Below are 20,443 nucleotides of genomic sequence, written 5' to 3'. Positions count from 1 at the left end.
CTAACTTTTTTTCTACACAATTTAAGTGCCTTGGAGTATTATTTTGTTTTTTATATAAGGCATATTTGTTTAGTTTTTCCGTATATCCAACACAGATACTAAGAATTTGGAGATTGTTCAGATATGGCTCTGCTGCACACCCCTAGTCCAGATGATTGGAGGCCTAAACGCTCAGTTTAAAATATAGTTTATTCCTCTTTGTTGACAGGACACTATGAAAAACTTTGAACTTTTAAATCATATTTTCTTTTCAGTACAGATTTCAGTCTTATTTAATTAAATCAAAAATAGAGAGAGTGGTTTATAATCAGTGCTGTGATCGAAAGTGTAATGTGACATATTTCTAAGTGAAACTACAAAAAAAAAGTAGAGCGGAACTTGATTCTATCAATCAGAAATTTGGATTCTAATTGATGATAATTTACAACTCACCCTCAGTCAAATTAACTAGACCACACATTTTAACAGTGATGTTGCAAAAACAGAGTTAGAAATGATTAAACTCATCTAGATTTATTAACCACTTCTATGACTAGTATATCCATTATAGTATTATTAAAAATATATTTTCCTCAGATTTGTGTGATTCTGTTTTTGCCGATATATTAACCATTCATTAAGACTTTTAATCTTTAATCTCCTTTATCTTCTACCAGGTTGAGTAACACCAAAAAGCAGGCTGTACACACCGTCATGGGCATCTGGATGGTGTCATTCATTCTGTCCACCTTGCCCGCTGTTGGCTGGCATGATACCACGGAGCGCTTTTACACCCACGACAAGTGTCGCTTCATTGTGACTGAGATTGGCTTGGGCTTTGGCGTCTGCTTCCTGTTGCTGATCAGCGGGAGTGTGGTGATGGGCGTCATCTGTATTGGAATTGCCCTCTTCCAGACCTTTTCCATCCATATGGGCCAACATGCGGACAAGAACAAATTTAACGTTCCCACCATAGTAGTGGAGGATGCTCAGGGCAAAAGGCGTTCATCCATTGATGGCTCAGAGCCCGTTAAGACATCGCTGCAGATCACCTATCTGATCAGTGGAATAGTCTTCATATACGATTTTCTAACTGGATTCCCCATATTGGTGAGTGTTTGTTTTCATTTAAAACAACATGATTTTCAAGAAGGGTTTCAGTGGAGATTCAATGGATTTTGGTGGAGTACCATTGTTGTTTATCTTTGCATAGGTTAATGAGTTGAGGAGTTGCTCTAAATTGACTTATAAATGATATTGAGTTGTTTGATGACTATTGACAAACATAATGTTTATTATAACAATCCTACATGAAATCCTCAAATGTGTCAGTTAGAAAACTCCATGGAATCTGTTGTTACCATTCAACAGTTCTCACAGCTTCACATACCTAAAAAGTCTGTCATGAAGCAGGCCTATTTTTGAAGAAGAGAAAAGCTCTCCCCCATTCTACATGTATATATTTTATGGATCTATTTCATAATTACAAATTAGGTTTTCAAATGGTATTGCAGTCAATCTATAAATCTGTAAATGACAGATTTTTACATCAATTATAAATAAGAGCAGAAGTTAGATTTACCTTAGGATGGATTGTTGTGAGGTGTTCAGATCAAAATATTTATTTTGAACACAACAGTCTTGTGTTTGGTACCTAAATGTCTCTTGGTTGCCCTTCAAAGTGGATCTTCGACACTGCGTCATGGCGTTCATGCACGCCATGCTTTCAGCACCTTGTTGAATCAATGCCACGTAGAATTAAGGCAGTTCTGAAGGCGAAAGGGGTCAAACACAGTATTAGCATAGTGTACCTAATAATCATTTAGGTGAGTGTATACTCCTACTGTTGTATCGTGCTGTGTTTAATTATCGAACATAAAAACATTCTCGTGTCGTACATGTATACATTTAGCATTAGGCTTCATGTTTTTACTCCAATCTCATTTCATAATATAAATTTTAGTCTGTCTCCAGTTTATCTAGTAACTACAATGTAAAGTTTATACGGCAATAACATGCTTCTATTAGTGTCTTACCTTGAAAATCGTTCTCATAATCAAATCATGTTCCTCTAATTCTTCTAATGCTGAGGTAAATCCAAGGTAAACAGTACAAACACAATCTTCAAATGCGATGAAAAGCAGAGCAGGACTGCTGAAGTAGCTGATTCTTTGTTTAGAGGTGGATCATTTGCATATGAACACTTCGTGGGCATGTGGGCGTGGTCACATTAGCGCTAATCAGCTCGGCCTGGAGAAACTGTACATGCCGTTGCTTTCATACGAATTACTTAAACAGACAATATTTGTTTTTGATATGATTTACATCATTTAAAATGGAGACTTCAAGCTTCGAGATATGTTTCATGTACCAGTGACAAGTGAGTTGCAGGTCATATTCTGTCATGTTTCAGAATGAACTGGTTTCAGAATGAAATCACGCCTGCGCGATTGCCGACCCCAGAGGGTTAAACACCAATCTCAAGCAAATCTACATCTCAAGCAAAGCAAGGGCAGTGGATAAGATGGTAGGGATTTGAGAGCTGACATTTCTCTTGGGAGGATCTGTGGAGCATGGAAGTATCTCAAATAAGCTTCTCGTTAGGAGCCCCCAATGATACGAAAAAGATCCTATGTGTCCCTTCTGTTTATCTCTAGCAAACCTGAAGCACATCTTGGTTGGCTCAAGGCCATTATACATGAAGGCACAACCAGTTACTGAAGTATCTTGCAGCATCATTGGACTCCAGTCGGACCACCATTACCTCCCAACCAACAGACTTATTACCTCATTACCTCTTCTGTTATGTAGGGTGACCACCCGTCCCGCGTAGCGTGTGCGCGCACAGCGTTTGAAGCCCAATTCATGCGTCCCGCAAATTGAGACCGTGTCACGCATAATCAATGCTTTCTCAAAAAGAAAAAAAAAGTCGGTCACTCTATATCCTCGAGACCGAGGCAGCCAAACGTTGTGCCTGAACACGTTCACGTCCATGAACTCGTTCATATTTTGGGTTGAACTGAACGTATTGTTTTACTGCCTGTCCCGATGAACGTGTGAACTCGTTCGTTCTGGTGTCTGTGAACGCACGCTCTCTCAGTTTAATGGGGTGCCAGATTTCTATAGAGCATTCCAGGCGAAAGCCCGGCTAAAACTCACCGTAAACAGGGCTTAATATGTAGCGAAAAAACACCCAATCTGGCAACACAAGCCATCAGTGTCGCACCGCGGCCGCCGTCGACAAAGGCGTCATATGATAATTTAAACGTATTTTATAACGAGGTCGGTGAAGATGGGAAAAATCTTACATTTCTGTGCAAACTTTGAACTGAACTAGTTCATTTTAAAATGTGTGAACTGAACTTTGAACTAGTTCATGTAGAAAGTGAACTTCCCCAACACTGGTTGCCTCTCCCACGTGACCTGCCGACTAGGTTGATGTTAACTTTTTCATTGTTGTCATGACAGCGCAGCTTCTCGTTCCGTGAACCTCTGGAGTTGTGAGTTTAGACTTTTTTTCGACTTTTTTTTAAAACTGTTCCTGTGGTGTTGAGCAACTAAAATTCCTCTTAATCCTATAATTTTATATTTTTATTTATTTAAAGTGAATTAATTGTAATGAAAAATAAATTAAATTAAATAGCTTAAGTAAATCGTAAGTGGAAGTGCATCTGTCAATTCATTGAATGTTCAAAATATTCATCTTTATTTAGAAAAAAAATACACATTGGTTGGCCTATCATGAGCATCAGCATATAGCCTATCAGCAAAACATGTTTAGGGAATAGGGCATTATTAATGTATGTGCTATGTGCTTTTTTTGAACAATTATTTATGTACAAACAGTAAGGCAATAGTAACAATTCTAGATATGGGTAAACCACTATCAGAGTCTGCCCGTGGGGTGGGGGCACCGCCGCGCCAAGCAGTGTCCCACCTTGTCCCTCAGAAACATACCCCTTGTCCCCCCTCGGGCTTATTAGCAGGTGGTCACCCTACTGTTATGTCTTCATGCTCCAGTAAAGGAATTTGTGGGGGAAGCGACAAGTGAGGTCAAGGAGAAGACCCCAGATCCTGGCCAGTTGGTTGGAGCTCAGGATTGGAAGCTTTTAGCTGACCTGAATCGGAGGTTTTGCTTCCCACCTAAAATTGTATTTGCTAAAAATTGAGGCTTATAAACATAAGAGCCTTATTTATGCTGAGCAAGCATTAAAAGAAAAAACACTGGTTGGGCCCCGTAACAGCAGAGGCACAGACCGAACCCGTAGACCATAAAAGAAATGGACACAGCGACACCAAAGTCTTCAACTGAGAAAAGTGGAGTCGATTAGAAGTACTCACTTCCTGGCTGAGCGTACTGAGTTGGCTCAAACTGAGCTTGATGACGTTGATGTGACTCGAACAACCTGTCTGACAGTTGTAAGTCTTCTAGTCGCTGTGCCAAGAGAAAACTGAATCATTCCCTTCTGAATTTTGCACAGCATATATGCATTTTGCATTTTGAGAGCATATATGAAGAGTTCAGATGCAAAAGCCTCTAAATGCCATTTGAAATTTTCTTCTTTAATGATGAGTTTTATCAAACTTGTATATTTATGTTCAGTAATTTCACTTAAATAACAATTAATAGGTAATTATCATTGCCATTTAAGTGAAATTACTGAACTTAAATATATAAGTTGGATAAAAATGATCATTAAAGAAGAAAATTTCAAATGGCATTTAGAGGCTTTTGCATCTGAACTCTTCATATGGTATTTTCTCTACTGTGCGATAGAGAGTCGGTTATGACGCAAATGTTAGGCTATTTTTACAACAACAAAAAAAAAACAAAAAAAAAAGGCTTCTACTGGGCCATAACGTAAGATGCAAAGTAATGGAGCCTTTTATACATTGTTGTGTTTCTTTAGAAATAAATAAAGGAAAAATAGAGTCTTTGAACGCCGTTATTCGCTGTTAAAATGATGTCAAAATGAATGGTCAAGGGGATTCTATCAGCAGGTGATGGTCTGCTACAATGGCGGCACCCAAGGTTTATGTACACAATAAGTGCATTGTATCAAATGATTCATTTAAATGTTAGTACCAGGCGGGAACCTTCACATTTACATTGTACTTGTAATGTATTTTAAAATACCTGCATTTAATTGCATCTGTAATTAATTGAATCCAACACGGTAGTGACTTAAACTTCAAATAATTGACTAGCCGCTAAAGACAGGCTCCAGAAGAGAGTCAATTTCGTAGAACTTTACAGCATAAAAAAATAGGTTTACAGCCTGGTACAAAAAGTGGTTTTGGTCTCTGTAGCTATTTTTGCCCTTCGTGACAACTGTGAGAGGGGTTAATTGTTTTAATAACTTATCCGTTTTAATATTATTAAGGCTTTTAGTTCTGCAGAATTATTATTTTTTTGGTTATCCGAGAATGACTCGCCCACTTTGGGCTTCAAAAATGCTCTTCAGTCAAGTCAAGTCACATTAATTTATCCAGAAGAAAATAGCATCACAGTCCTGCTTAAGTAAGTTCAGTGATGTTTCATTTTTGTTTTTGCAAAAAGTTATTAATTTAGTTCATATATATATATATATATATATATATATATATATATATATATATCTGCTCTGGAGTAAACCGTAATGTCATCGCCCAGTTCAGTTCTTGTACAATAGAGTAAATGCAGGCAGATCAATATTATTGTTGAATATTAAATTGAATGTTCCCAATAAGCAAGCCAAGCCAATGGCAACAATGGTGGACGGTGGCAAGGAAAAATACTTCATCAGGTGACAGAAAGGAGAAAAAAACTTTGGGAGAATCCCGGGACAGTTCTCCTCTGGCCAATGAACGAACAGTGTATGATTATGATTTAGGCAGCATTATAGGTCAGAAGTCATATTAGTTTGGAAGAATAAGAATATTATCCATTTCCATCTGCTTGAAGATCTGAGTTGTTCCGGTATGGAGACGGGTTTGTTGAGGATCAGTGTCGATGGCTGTCATGTCGATGAGGCCTTCACAGGGGAGACACAATCTCTTCAGAAACATAATTTCCTAAGTCCATATTTTTTTTCCTGTCTATAGTGTTTATATAAAGTGGGGCCGTGGTGTCACTGCCACAGTTAAATGATGCATAAGGTGAACTGTATGTCTGTATGCCATTTTTCTTTGCTTTTTATCATATAAATAATTGCAGTGCTTCATTGTAGGTGGTGAGCTTTGCCAGCCTGAAATTTGACCGCTCTTACAACTGGATGGTCTTATGTGTACTCTGGTGCTCCATAGCACAATCAATTCTCCTTCCCATGTTCCTGTGGGCTTGTGACCGCTACAGGGCAGACGTCAAGATGGTCTGGGAAAAATGTGTTGCCATCATGTCTAACGATGAAGTGGATGAAGGTAAGGGCCACTGAGCTTCTTTTAGCTTTTTCCATGGAAAAAAAAACAATGGTGTATTCAAAACAACATAATATTGTACTTCTTACATTATACTATACCAGTGGTGTTTTTTTAATAGTCAAAGACAATACATAGTACTATGCAACAATACATTGTAAATTCTAGAATTGCATACTTGTCATATAACTTTACTCTTGGATTCTTGAAATGCTGAAACGCAAAAAAAAAGTTGGATTGAGGGTAAAAAGCAAATGAGCTCTTCTTGTATAAATCAGGTGAAAATTTAAAGGAAGGAAAACAAAATTTATTTCAAGTAGTATGTGTACCGGTATAATTATAATTAGTATAATTGTAATTATTCAGTGGTATTCAAACACAGTCTCTTATTGTTAGATTGGGGTGAAGAAAGGAAGTACATTTTTTATCCTTCAAATGATATATTTTTATATATTTTTTTGTCTTACAAATTAATTATCAATTAACTTATTAATTGATTCATTAATCTTACATTCATTACTGCCATGTTTGAAAAAAAATCAATTCTACTACAATTATTACATTACTACAATGATTACAGTCATTGGATTTATCATGTGACCTACATTTTGAGATGGATGGCTATTATTTTAAATGATTGTTTTAATCTCTAATTAGTATGTTTTAGCTAACATACAATTAAAAATAAATCTATAACTGGAATACCTGTTAAGAGATGCCTTTGTAGAACTGCCACTGTTTGAAATTTTGTAGCAAAGTTACTTCACTTTAATTTGTCACAGGCAACTGCAGTAAGTCTGCTGTAGGTTGTTATATCTAAACATTTTAAAGAGCCCCTATTTATGCTTTTTTGAATATTACCTTTCATGCAATGTGTAATGTAGCTGTCTGTGGATGTAAAAGATCTCCAATTTTGCAATTGCTTCTCAAGTCTTTGTGAGGTCTAAATGGGATTTACAAAATGCTTATCCATTAAAGATGGGACAGTACCCATTTTATTTGGACCATTAACTCCTCTGAATTACAAAGAGTAGTTATTTATGTAAATATTTTCTTACCTAAAAGTGTGTCCATTAATGCAGATTGTCTGTTGTTCTTGATACAGTTAATGATGCAGTTTCCACATGTGCACCGCAATAAATTAGAAATATAAACATATATTTGTTGATGGACATACACTTGTTAAAGGGATACTCCACTTTTTTGGGAAATAGGCTCATTTTACCACTCCCCCAGAGTTAAACAGTTGGGCTTTACCATTTTCGAATGTATTCACCCGATTTTTTGATGTTTAGAAGAATATTGGTAACCAGACAGTTTCTGGTCTCATTGACTTCCATAGTTTATTTTTTTTCCTACTAAGTCAATGAGACCAGAAACTGTCTGGTTACTGATATTCTTCTAAATATCAGAAAATCGTCTGAATACATTCGAAAACGGTAAAACCCATCTGTTTAACTCTGGGGGAGTGGTAAAATGAGCCTATTTCCAAAAAAAGTGGTGTATCCCTTTAACGCTGATGGGGAGGAATTACAGTTGCAACATCTCATAATGTACGTCAAATTGAATAGCGCATCACTGAGAAACGTCCTGCTCAAGACGTCCTTGTGATGGAGGTTTGGGTTGAATACGTAACTAGTTCTTCCAATAGTTCATCATGGGACTCACATTCAAATTGATACGGTAAAATCAAAGACATTGTTACTGTCTTTACAGTCTGTACAATCGCTGAGCTTTAGGAAGCCTCCGGAGCTGAAATTCACTTTTGTTAATGGGTAGTGTCGTTTCTGAACAAATACAAGAGAGTGGGCCATCTGGCCAATCAGAGCAGAGTAGATTTGTGTAAAGGAGGGATTCAGAGAAACTGAATCTTCGGACGAGTCCTTTGAGAATCATTGAAAAATGTGGTGATATGGAATGTATATTTTGTGAAAATTAAAGCATTTTTTGACCTCTGATGTATGTAAACCTGATGTAGTAGGAGGCCTCCAAAACAAAATTAGGAACCTTTAAAGTAGCATAATAGGGGCACTTTAAATTACATAAATCCAGAAAGATGAAAAGAAAAATTGTCTCAGGTCACTACTCTACCCATGGTTCCCTAAGAAGGGGAATAAGAGACTGCGCCTTGGATTGGCAGTCAGTGACGTCATTAGCTGAGTGCCCGGAAATAAAAGAGGGCGCCCATAACCCACATAATCAACTTCTTAGTCTGAAGGAGACGTGCAGGCAGGCCAGAGGCATGACAACGAGATGCAGGGTCTCATTACCCTTCTCAGGGAACCATGGTTACAGTCGTAACCTGAGACGTTCCCTTTCGAAGTGGAACTCAACGCTGTGTCTTGGAATGGCACTAATGGGAACAAACACACACTCTGCCTTGCTGAGGGAATGCCTGCCTCTCGAGGTGATATGTGCAACCATAGTGGGGATAGCATAAGTTGACTTTTTTTAACCAGAGTCAGATCGTCAACCCAGGGCACAACCCTTCAAAGACTCAGAATGAACGGCTTAGCCATGACAGCCTCATTCGTCAAAGGGAGAGTATTTAAACTACAACCTGGATGGTACCACTACAGGATTTTTAGGCTGCTGTCACTTTAAGACCGAATGCACAGATCCAATATAATGATACACATGCATTATCTTTCTCGATTGTTTTCGTTCCCTTAAGACATAACTGACAATGATTTTTGACATAATTTTGTATAAATTTGTCTGTTCAATTGCAATTATTGCAAAAAGATGTTAAACAGAGCTGTGCATTATTTGGGATGCAACTTTTGATTCTGTTTTTATCTGTGCTGCTGAACTTATTTTTGGTTGACTTTTTTATTAGAAGTTTTTAAAATATTTTTTCATTGTTTTGTTTTGTACGTTGAGTGATGATGTCACACCTTTCAAAGATATATCTCCATCAGTTGCTAGACTGTTGTAAAAGAACCGTCTACAAACAGTTATGAATTTAATATAAGATCTAAAATAAAATATTTGTATTCATGCTAAGAATATTTTGCCTCACTTAAAATCAGCTAATAAGCTTATTTACATTCTAGCTTGTCTGGGTTTTAACAAATGTTTTTTTTTTCACTTGGTCCCCTTTTTTAACTCTTCTGACTTGGCTAGACGAGAACTTCTTGGTTACGTATGTAACCCTAGTTCCCTAAAGAGGGAATGAGACACTGCGTTGGTGCGGGTTTTCCCCACTGCGTGATTGCCTCATGAAGCATGTATGGAACCAGTCCAATGTCGAGATAGAATGTCATCGACCAGGAAACTATAAAGCACCCCTGGATCACAACAGTGCTAACTTCCGATAGGCGGAAGCAAGACGATTACGGGCATGCCGGCAGTATAGCAGGGCCATCTCGTTCCCACTTCAGGTTACATAACTGAGACTTTCCCTTTCAAGGGAACTCAAGCTGTGTCGAAAAGTTGCGGGAACGCTAAGTCCTACACCGCCATAAGAGCAAATGCCTGTCCGTGTGAAGTCAAAGCGCACATTTAGATGAAAGCTTCTGCGCACCCTGGAGTGGACCTGAAGTCAAGATCAGTAGCATAATAGGGGCACTAGTAGGGACCTTAGGAACATAGCCTGACCTAGGATGGAGGAAGGACTTTTCCATGCCAGGCGAGAATTCCAGGCGCGAGGGAGAAACAGAGAGTGCTTGAATGTCTCCAATTCTTTTGAAACAGCAAGAAAGATAGTTTTTGGAGTAATGAATTTCTCAGAAACGTCTTCAATGGGCTTAAACAAAGGTAGGGAGAGGCCTTCTAATACAATGGTCAAGTCCCATGTCGGCACCCTTGTGTGGACTGCTTTCCTCAGCCTCAAAGTGCCACGAAGGAAATCTGTTATAAATGGGTGTCTCCCGAGAGAATCTCCACTCAAAGGTACATGGTAAGCAGCTAGTGCCGCCACGTACACCTTTAGTGTGGAGGGGGATAACCCTGCAGAGAGCTCCTGCAAGAACTCCAGCACTGCACCCACTGGGCAGCTAACCAGGTCCATTCTCAACACCATGAAGTGGTGAATGAAGTACACCTTCACTTCAAGGGATATACCTTCCTTGTGAACGGAGCGCTGGAGTGGAGAATAGACTCAACAACCTCGGTTGAGAGACCTGAATTTATGAGCTGGGCCACCTCAGAGGCCAAGCCCACAGTTTCCACAGTTCTGGGCAGGGGTGAAGGATCGTCCCACTCACTTGAGAGAGTAGGTCCCTCCTGGTCATAATCTCCAGAGGAGAGCCGTCGAGGAGAGAAACTATTTCTGCAAACCATACTCAGGCCGGCCAGAATGTGGCTACCAAATATAGACTGACCCCGTCCCTGCAAAACCTTTCCGGAACTCCTGGGAGCATTGCAATCGGGGGAAATGCGTACAGTTTCGACTTCGGCCATGCCTGCACCATAGCATCCAACCCCAGAGGAGCTGGATGGCTGAGAGAGAACCACAGTGGACATTGTGATGTCTCCTTTGAAATGAACAGGTCTACCTCGGCACGACCGAAATTCTTCCACAGGAGCTCCACCACCTCAGGGTGGAGTCTCCATTCCCTGGGCCTCGGCCCCTGCCTCGACAGGATGTCTGCCCCCTGATTTAGATACCCTGGGATATAAATCATCCTCAATGAAAGTAGCTTCTATAAGGGGTCGCAGACCCCCTGATGTTTTATGTATGAGACCACCAATGTGTTGTTTGACCAAACATGCACATGATGGCCTCTCAGGTCTGGGAGGAAGTGCTTCAGGGTCTGGAACACCGCCAACATTTTTTTGATTGTTTAGATGCCACCAGAGATGATGGTCCTGCCACAGATCTTGGGCTAGGCGATCAGCCCAAGGGTCTGTCATTAGTGTGTTTTGACGACAAGGAGTTCCCAGCACTGGCCCTTGGCACAGGAACCAAGTTTCTTTTTACATGACTAAGGCACATAGGCAGCACCGCGTGACCTTGGAAGTGCAGAGTTGGTTTCCCCTTGGGGAGAACCCCTTGGTTCCCACCACCTCTGCAACAGTCTCGTGTACAACAGGTCGCATTTCGATTGTCTGCAGGACCCACTGAGATAAATAAGGAAGATTTTTCCACTCTGCCAGAAAATCTATCTCTCGAGACTGGCCTCTGCACTGAAAGTACCGCGCCACGTCCCTTTTTGTTTGTGAAGGAGCGCGACACGTGACACTCTGCTTTTGCTGCGCCCAGTGTAAGGAGCTAGTCGACAGCCCCTGAGACATGAGTGTGGAGTTGCAGGAATTTCTGGAATGCCACTGCCTGCTTTTTTTCTTCTTGGAACCTCTCGATGACAGTGTTTACTTATTAAAGTATACACATAATGTAGTTTCCGAAGAGGCCCGTAGGGGAAAGCGGGGCATCCAGAAGGAATGTTTTCTCTCTCCTTCATTCTGTGAGGTTCAGCCATAGGTGTATCTCCGTGGCCACCAGGGCTGCCATAGAACGGCCCACCAACTTGGCCGTCTCCTTGGTGGCACTGAGAGACAAATCTGCTGCCTGATGTAGTTTGTGAATTATGTCAGTACTGACCTCATATCTTTTAGTAGGTCAGTCTGGTATGTCTCTTGAATGGACATTGTATGCAGGCAGTTACCTCACCTGCCACCAAGTAAGCTTTACCCACCAAAGCCGATGTATTTCTTAGTGGCTTGGAGGGTAAAGCAGATGCAGACTCAGGGGAGAGATGGTTCGCAAGCATCTCTTCATTCCTGTGTATCGTCCGATAACCATGTTTTTTGGACCCATTTATATTTGAATATTTAGATAGCTGGGGACTATATTCATGGTACGAAACCGGTCTTTTCCACGACTTCGACACTTCAGTGTGGAGGTCGGAAAAAACGGCAAAGAAGAAGGCAGAAAACATCCATCGAGCTTACTTTTCTGCCTAGATTCTTCTTTGTCATTGTTTGTCCGCTGGCCACTCAATGCTTAATTTTTCTACTGCAGGAGTGAGCACCTCCACAAGCTCCTCAAATGCAGGAGACTGAAGTGACGAGTCTTCAGTATCTCCTGTTCCGATACTAACAACATCCAGCTCCTCTGAACTGGATAGTTGCAGTACCAGGGCCTCAGCCTGGGCAGAAGTAACCTCAGAGCATGCTTCCAAACCCTGAACTGAGGCACTGGATCTGATATATATAGGGCTGGGCCTGCCTCAAACCCTTCTGTCAGATCTATTTGTGAACCCTACATCTGAAGTCGCCGCTCTGCCTCGGCAGAAGCGGGACCCGAGCCTCGGGGAGCGCGAACCAAATCGCCCTCCTCGAAGAGCACAGCCTTCTTAATAGTAGCCGCTCACAATGCTCACAATCAGATTCCTCGAGAGCTGACTGGGCATGCTGCACTACCAAACAAACAACACATAGTTGGTATGTATCCCCACCCGTGATATACTGAGTACAGGGATGTACACAATTTGTTCACTTGCCATATTATGGTTATATATGTATATGTGATAAAACTCCTGCTTAGTTTCAACTAAGGACAGACAAAAACACTTTTTCAGACAATGATTTATACAGAGCTCTTGCTTAAAGCACAGAAGCTTGCGCTGTTGTGATTTAGTGGTGCTTAATAGTTTCCTGGTCAATGACGTCACCCGCCTATGACGTTCCATCTCGCCATTGGATGACACAATCACGCAGGAGCTCGAGTTCTCTTGGAAGATACATTTCAATATGAATAGGTTCGGTTTAATCCTGTCTAATCCTGGCATTTCTTACAGTGTACAATAAAATGTGTAGCTTTGTATTAGCCACCACTATCATAAAAAAGAAAATGATTAATTAAACAAAATGAGAGAAATAAGCTTCTTACAACCTTTCAAACCTTATATTAATTTACTATACATAGTTTTCTGTACCAAGAAAATTCTAAATTGTATTTTGCTTGCCACTATGGTTACCTTGCAAACATTTAAAACGTAAAAACAAATGCAAACATGTAAAAAGTATCTGGATTCCCACCAAAAAATAGCTAGAGGTCACATGATAATTATATCATTAATATGCTTAATCACAAACTATTAGTAAAGTGAAGCTGTCATTATGTATTGCTGAATGTAGGTGTTAAGTGTCTGACTCTGCTGTTAGCTGTATTTCATTACCCTTCCTGCTATTTGGCACCATTTCTACGTTTGCAGTCATAAGGAATATGTGCAAGAAATGGATTGTGTGATCTTAATTTTACAAGTGCTCTGCTTCTTTTCAGACGGTTTGCCTTGTGTAACACAACTCAGTTGTATGTATAAGGGTTGCTTCTTGTACTTGTGTCTCACTCAAATGCATGCCAAGCTCTGCTGCCTGTGCTAATAGCTGATCTCATCTATCATCTCGCTGTGTGCCCCCATTTTGCCTTAAGATCAGCATTTCACATTGCTCTACAACTGCTTTTAAATTCCTGAAAAGAAAAATTGTTTGTAGAATCTTTTGCACCAAAACAACACATTTGAGGGAATTTTAATTGGTAAATGGCAACAGTCAGTCATGATTTTCAGTACAAGACACTTGATGCTAATGATTTCGAATAAAGCATTTTTACGACCTCCAATTCTAATGCGGATCACGTAAATCTATAAAAGGGAATTTTTTTTCCTAACTATTCGTCTGTCTGTCTGTCTGTCTGTCTGTGTATATTGAACACACTGATTTTTTAATCCTGATACATATGCTTTCTGCGTTTGCAGAAAACAGCCAGGATGGAGGCATTCATCCGGACTTAATATTTGACAGACCATTTGACTATAGCTCCGCTGGTGATATCATGACGGTAGACCGTATTGCCAAATACGAATTCTCAACCTTAGAAAGGGGGGGCTCCCAGGGTTATCCATTGAGGGAGCTTCAGGAAGATAAAATGCACTATTTGCAGGTATATTTCCATTGATTTTGTTTTCAAATTGATCTTTTCTTTATTTTAATTCCAAATGTGCATGTTGCAATGGCCCTCCACCTCAGTATTTGCAAAACCTTTATAGTCACTATATTATAAAATAATATCCTTTTATATTCCCTATTAGACTTTTCAAGCGTCAAGATTTGAAATGGTAGACTTGTTTTGTGTGAGAACTTGGAAAATATGATCTAACAAACACTTTTGTTTTCTTCACCCAGTGGTATCTTGGTATTTTTGATTTAGGCCTACTGTTGCAGGGCTCATGTGATACACTGATGCCTTTTCAGTTTATACTTTAAGGTTAAAAGCTTGAAGTCATTGCAAATATAAATGAGTAAAAAAAAACTAAATTCAAATACTAGTCTGGATTTGAAAAGGAACTAATCATGTGTCATGTTGTAAAAATCCCATACTATAAATATTATGACCCACTATGACCCATCATGATTGAACCACTTCTACACGGAAGTAGTACTATTAAGGCTTATAGACTCATATTATAGACTGCCAGTATGTTTTAAAGGTGTGCAATGCTTCACTTCAAACTTTTAACCTTTTTACATTTAAATGATTACTTCACATACTGCCCATAAACCCTCACATGTAACCTCCACATGTAACTTTCATTGGCCTGGATTATCAGTTTCACATATGAAGAGTTCAGATGCAAAAGCCTCTAAATGCCATTTGAAATTTTCTTTTTTAATGATGATTTTTATCAAACTTGTATATTTAAGTTCAGTAATTTCACTTAAATGGCAATGATAATTACCTATTAATTGTTATTTAAGTGAAATTACTGAACTTAAATATACAAGTTTGATAAAAATCATCATTAAAGAAGAAAATTTCAAATGGCATTTAGAGGCTTTTGCATCTGAACTCTTCATATTATAATTTTTTCTCTTTGTATAAATAATTAACCAATCATAAAAAATATACCTGACTGGAATGAAAAATTGGACTTTGGAGGTTAAATGTGGAGAATATGCCATAAATGTGTACGCCAAACACTACCCAAAGCTCTGTTAGACAATGTGCAGTGCTTGACTGCTTTTCATTGCTGATTTTATTGCTATACATTGCACGAATCAACTTTTGAAGTTCTCTTCAAAGTTTATAAAACATTGTGTGTCTTAGAATTGCTCTAAAGACGTTCAGCAAAAAACACTGATGCCTATTGATAAAGAACTCAAACTCATGCGCAAACGTTAGAACATCATTGGTTCTATTAGACTACAGAATCAATGTTCTTTTTCAATTTCACCAGTGTTTTGTATCATCATCATCAAGTTGCAGAATGTCATAATTTGGGAAGTACAAGCTGCTATTGTTTTTGCTATCAAGCTATTTAGGCTTATAGAACAATAAATGCTTCCAGGCAATAATATTTAGCACTGTCAAAGAATTGTGAGGTATCTTTATCTATATATGAGACAAATTAGTTTTATTAGTGAGCAGTATATTTAAAGCAAAATGACAAAAATAGACAAATCATTTTAATCAGCTGAGTATCAAGGTTTAAAAAGGTAAAATGCCTAAATGTAAAAAAGTGTTCATAATAGCTGGTCCTGTATCATAATATAATACATAATTAAGGTTGTGCATTAGTTGATAATATATTTTCATCAGCATTGGTTTTTAAATAAATCTACTCGTTGAGCTAATACAAAATCTTTTTTTTTTTTTTTTACAAACAGACTAAATGGCATTGCTTTGATGCTTTGCTTCCCTCTTCTGGCGAGAGTGTAGTAAAGACCTCATAATCCATAGGACTTTTTGTAATCTGCCGTCTCATTCCTTCATTAAACAATACAGTTGCTTCCATGCTAGGCTTGTGCTGTATGCTTTGGATAGTGTACTAAAAGTTCTTTCGAATACTAAAAACTAATTTTATGTCTTTCCTGTGTAGTTCTCAGAACAATGTGGAATGTGAGTATCTATTTGAAGAGTGAGTGATTATAAACTAAAAATAATATTTACTTCATTTTGTACTCAAAACATTTTTTAAGGTCATCCCTATTAAAAGGTCAATTCTATGAATATTAGTACTTGTGATAAAGTGAAAGTAGGCCTGTGTTGCTATTATATGTAGTTCACAAAATTCCATTGATTTTTACTTTATAAGTGTGGCGAGCAGGACGAGGTCGAGGGACGCGAGATAACGGCGCCAGGCCGGTGGTGTGATTTATAATGAACGACACCTGTGAGACGCACCGGTCTCGTATCTCTCACGGAGGAGCGACGCCTGTGAAGATGGAGAGATGAACAGGCCTGAATTTATGTTGTGTTTTGTTTTATTATTTGTGACAGCAGTTGTCAGTGAGGGGCTGCTTTCTTTTACTTACTTTTTGTATTTGTTTATTTTGTATTAAAATTGTTGAATTTTCGCCGGTTCCCGCCTCCTTCTTCCTGGGTTTTGGCACCACTGTAATGGTGCGTTCACACCGGACACGAATAGCGCGTCAGGCACGAGTGATTTGAATGTTAAGTCAATGCAATGCAAAGACGCGTTACGCACGTAAAAAATTCCTGCGTCGCGCGAATTGAGTGTCTGGCGAATTAAGTGGGAATGGCGCGAATTGAGTGTCTGGTGCGTTAAGTGGGAATGGCGCGAATTGAGTGTCTGGCGCGTTACGCAAGAATGATTTAGTTAGTGCTATTTGTGCATTCACACGTTTGGCGCGAATCCGCGCCTGCCGCCCGAGTTGAAAAATCTGAACTTTGCGTCAATTCAGACTGATCTCATGAAGTAGCGTGTGTATGACACGCCAATTCGTATTTCCATTTTTGGCGTGCTATCAAGACGCATAATCGCTTTTCAGTGTGTTTATGAACGCCGTTGACTTAACGTTATTACTGTATATATAAATATATGACTTACCTCAACCCCGTCCCTAAACCTAACCGTCACTGGGGTTAATGGCATTTATGACTGTTCCCTTACCATCCTAGGAAAAAGATCGCTCCCCAGATGTAGATCTACATTTTGCTTCGTTTTGCGCGGACATTTGACGGCGTGTACAGACACGCGGAATCACTCAGACGTTAATGGCGTAGACATACACGCATACACATGGATACATGCAAATAGCTCAAAATGCGTAGAGATAACACGCCACTTGACTCGAAAGTGGCGTGTATGTTTACGCAAAAGTCATGATGTCATGTTTGTCAATTCGTGCTCTTAACCAATCAGGAGCCTGCTGCTTGCTCACGTGGTGAAGTATCTGGATGCTTTAATAAATTATTTTGTAATATGACTAAATGCCTGGTGTGGTTCTAATGCACAAAAAAGCAAATATTTTATCACTTAAAACTTTATTTCAATATACGAGACATGTTAATTTTGTATTGAATGTTATTTATTCCATATCTAGATTATATGGAATATTATTATGATGTAAAGACAACCAACATACATGTGCATACAAAAAATCACAGGAGAGGTTAATAACTTTTGGAGGCTGGCTCTATTTATCATCAAAACAAAAATGACAGATTAGGTGGATGAGGGCGAGGGTGATCCTCGCTCCGATGCGGGACAACAGGTCATCAAACTGGGCACGGGACAGACGGAAGTACCGCTGACAGTGGCCGTCATCTAGGCGCAGCTGGAGCGAGCAAATGGTAAAACTCGCCAAACGGTATGCCTCCGAAGGGTTCGGTGGACACAAATACTGCGACAATGATCCTGCCGCTGTTCTGCTCTCCACAGCAAATACAGAGCGGTGACTCTCTCGATTAATGCTCGATCAACATAAAGATGGCCGCCAATGGGTTTCGCTTCTGACGCGCGTAAATTTGGCTTCAAACTTTTGTTTTTACACGTGTCAATTTGGATCTTGACTCGCGAATGGATTCTAAGTGTTCAAGCGTATAACTACACGTGGTAGGCACGAATTTGACGCTCTATTCGTGTCTGGTGTGAACGCACAGTAACGAGGTTAGATGTTGTGGGAAGAAGGAGGCTTGAACAGGCCTCAACAATTTTAATAATAATAAACAAATACACCGGTGCGTCTCACAAGTGTCGTTCATTAATAATCACGCCACCGGCCTCACGCCATTCTCTCACATCCCTCGACCTCATCCTGCTCACCACAATAAGATATGCAAGACGCATTGAGAACATGTTTTGTGTCTTTAGATTGAGCCGGAAGCAGAGATGTGTAGAATTGTGCTTTTAGAAATACACTGCTTCATTCGTCTGTGTGTTACTCCAGGTGCCCCCTACAAGAAGATACTCCCACGACGAAACCGACATGTGGACCACCGGTCAGATCCCGTCTTACCTGCATCGCTGGGGCTCCACAGAGGACATCATTGGCATCCCGCAGTGCAGCTTGCCGCGCCACGAGAGACGGCGGAGCAGCCCGGCATCCTACCGCGAGGAGAGCCACCCTCACCGCAAAAGGAGGCGGTCAGAGGACATGCATTCACTCAAGCAGATTCCACGAGTCGAGCATTATGAGGACGATTTCAAGTGCTTTAGCCGCGATGAAGTGATTAATTTCATCGACGAGACACCACTAGCTAGTCCAATGAGGAGCCCTCACCGAGCCTCCGTGATCTCGCTGGTCCCGCAGACGTTCGAACAGCACATCGTCTTGTTGCCGCATTTTCCGCTCACGCACTTTGAGCGCGAGCCTCAAGCGTTGAGACGCTGCTCTAGCCATGGCAAAGGAGCCACGCTAACTGAGATCCCTCATGATACACCGAGAAAGGCAAAGAACGGTGGCGACGGCAGGGGTGGAGCCGGCGAAGGCTCGAGCATTAAGGGATGCCTTGAGCATAGGCGTGACGCCAAGCACGCATCAGAGCTGGTTCTGTTGGCCCAGGGTGGACGGACAGGGGATCAGTCTTCTTCAAGTATTAGGACAGGACAGGTAGATGCTTCTGCTTGGGTGGACCAGAAACAACTGTCTAAAGGGGAAAGCAAAGAAAGCACAAATAGTTTTATAAGTTCACAATCTGCATCGTCAGGCTATATCACTTTTCACTCCGAATCTATAGGATCCGCAAACTAAGGAACAGTTTTCTGAGTATTTCAAAAAAATAGTCCCTGATCTGTTAGTATTAAAGCTTTTACTAAGTGGAATGTTTTTGTAATCTAGGAAGTAGGTTTTTTTGAGATGTGGTTGATTCAAAATGGCATAGGGACAGCATTGGGTTTTCTTTTTTTTTTTAACTGATATAGGCCGGGGTAATGGGCCAGTTCGCCTCCAAGCCAAGTCCTGAGCTCAACACTTGAAGTGTGAGATGATCACAAGGGCTTGTGCTCATACAAGTGAGGATTTTACTGAGGCCCTCTATCTTATATGACAGTTCTCAGCTTTTACGTTTCAATGATAATCAAATTATTGCCTTTCTTGACTTAAAGGGTTAGTTCACCCAAAAATGAAAATTCTGTCAGTATTTACTCACCCTCATGTTGTTCCAGCCCAGTAAGACCTTCGATCATCTTCGGAACACAAATTAAGATATTTAAGATATTAAGATCGCTCCTGCATACAGTCCATAGGCTTCTTGAGGGACTGGCTCTTGCTGTCCCCGAAAAGTCATTAAAGAAATCGTTAAAATAGTCCAAGTGACGACAGGGGCTTAATCTTAAGTTTATCAAACGACGAGAACACTTTTTGTGCGCAAAAAAACAACAAAAATAACGACTTTATTTCAACTATTCGTTTATTTCTCCCTCTGCGCGAGTCAGGTTACTAGTTTAATAGCGTAAGCTTCTGTTGTTGTACGTCACACGCATCACACACACATGACCAGCATCGGCCAATAGTGAGCCTACGTGTGACGTAGCTCTACGCTATCACACTACGTTAACTTACTACAGGCTCATGGAGAAGGAAGTGAATAGTTGAAATAAAGTCGTTATTTTTTTTGTTTTTTTGCGCACAAAAGTGTTCTCGTCGTTTGATAAACTTAAGATTGAGCCGCTGTAGTCACTTGGACTATTTTAACGATGTCTTTAATGACTTTTCGAGGACAGCAAGTCATTCCCCCAAGAAGCCTATGGACTGTAAGCAGGAGCGATCTTAATATCTTAAATATCTTAATTTGTGTTCTGAAGATGAACGAAGGTCTTACGGGGTTGGAACAACATGAGGGTGAGTAAATACTGACAGAATTTTCATTTTTGGGTGA

General features: G+C 40.0%; 1 protein-coding gene across 4 annotated transcripts in view; it reads left to right on the top strand.

The window, feature by feature from the left end:
- gpr153 (G protein-coupled receptor 153) overlaps window positions 1-20,190 on the top strand; it is a 59,416-nt gene extending 39,226 nt beyond the window's left edge. For 2 of the 4 annotated variants that reach the window (XM_089119327.1, XM_039663783.2), the window contains exons 3-6: window positions 657-1,089; window positions 6,189-6,378; window positions 14,079-14,263; window positions 18,514-20,190. In XM_089119327.1, the coding sequence (XP_088975453.1) occupies window positions 657-1,089; window positions 6,189-6,378; window positions 14,079-14,263; window positions 18,514-19,317 (1,612 nt within the window). In that variant the 3' untranslated portion in view covers window positions 19,318-20,190. Of the gene's footprint in view, window positions 1-656; window positions 1,090-6,188; window positions 6,379-13,603; window positions 13,634-14,078; window positions 14,264-16,199; window positions 16,220-18,513 lie in introns of all 4 variants that reach the window. The other 2 variants (XM_039663784.2, XM_089119326.1) reach the window with 2 other exon arrangements.
- Window positions 20,191-20,443: the final 253 nt, after the last annotated feature.

Source organism: Pimephales promelas, chromosome 14 (assembly GCF_988280905.1).
Source record: "Pimephales promelas chromosome 14, fPimPro1.hap1.1, whole genome shotgun sequence".
NCBI lineage: Eukaryota > Metazoa > Chordata > Actinopteri > Cypriniformes > Leuciscidae > Pimephales > Pimephales promelas.
The sequence above is the reverse complement of the archived record's forward strand: the minus strand, read 5'-3'. Positions and strand labels throughout refer to the sequence as shown.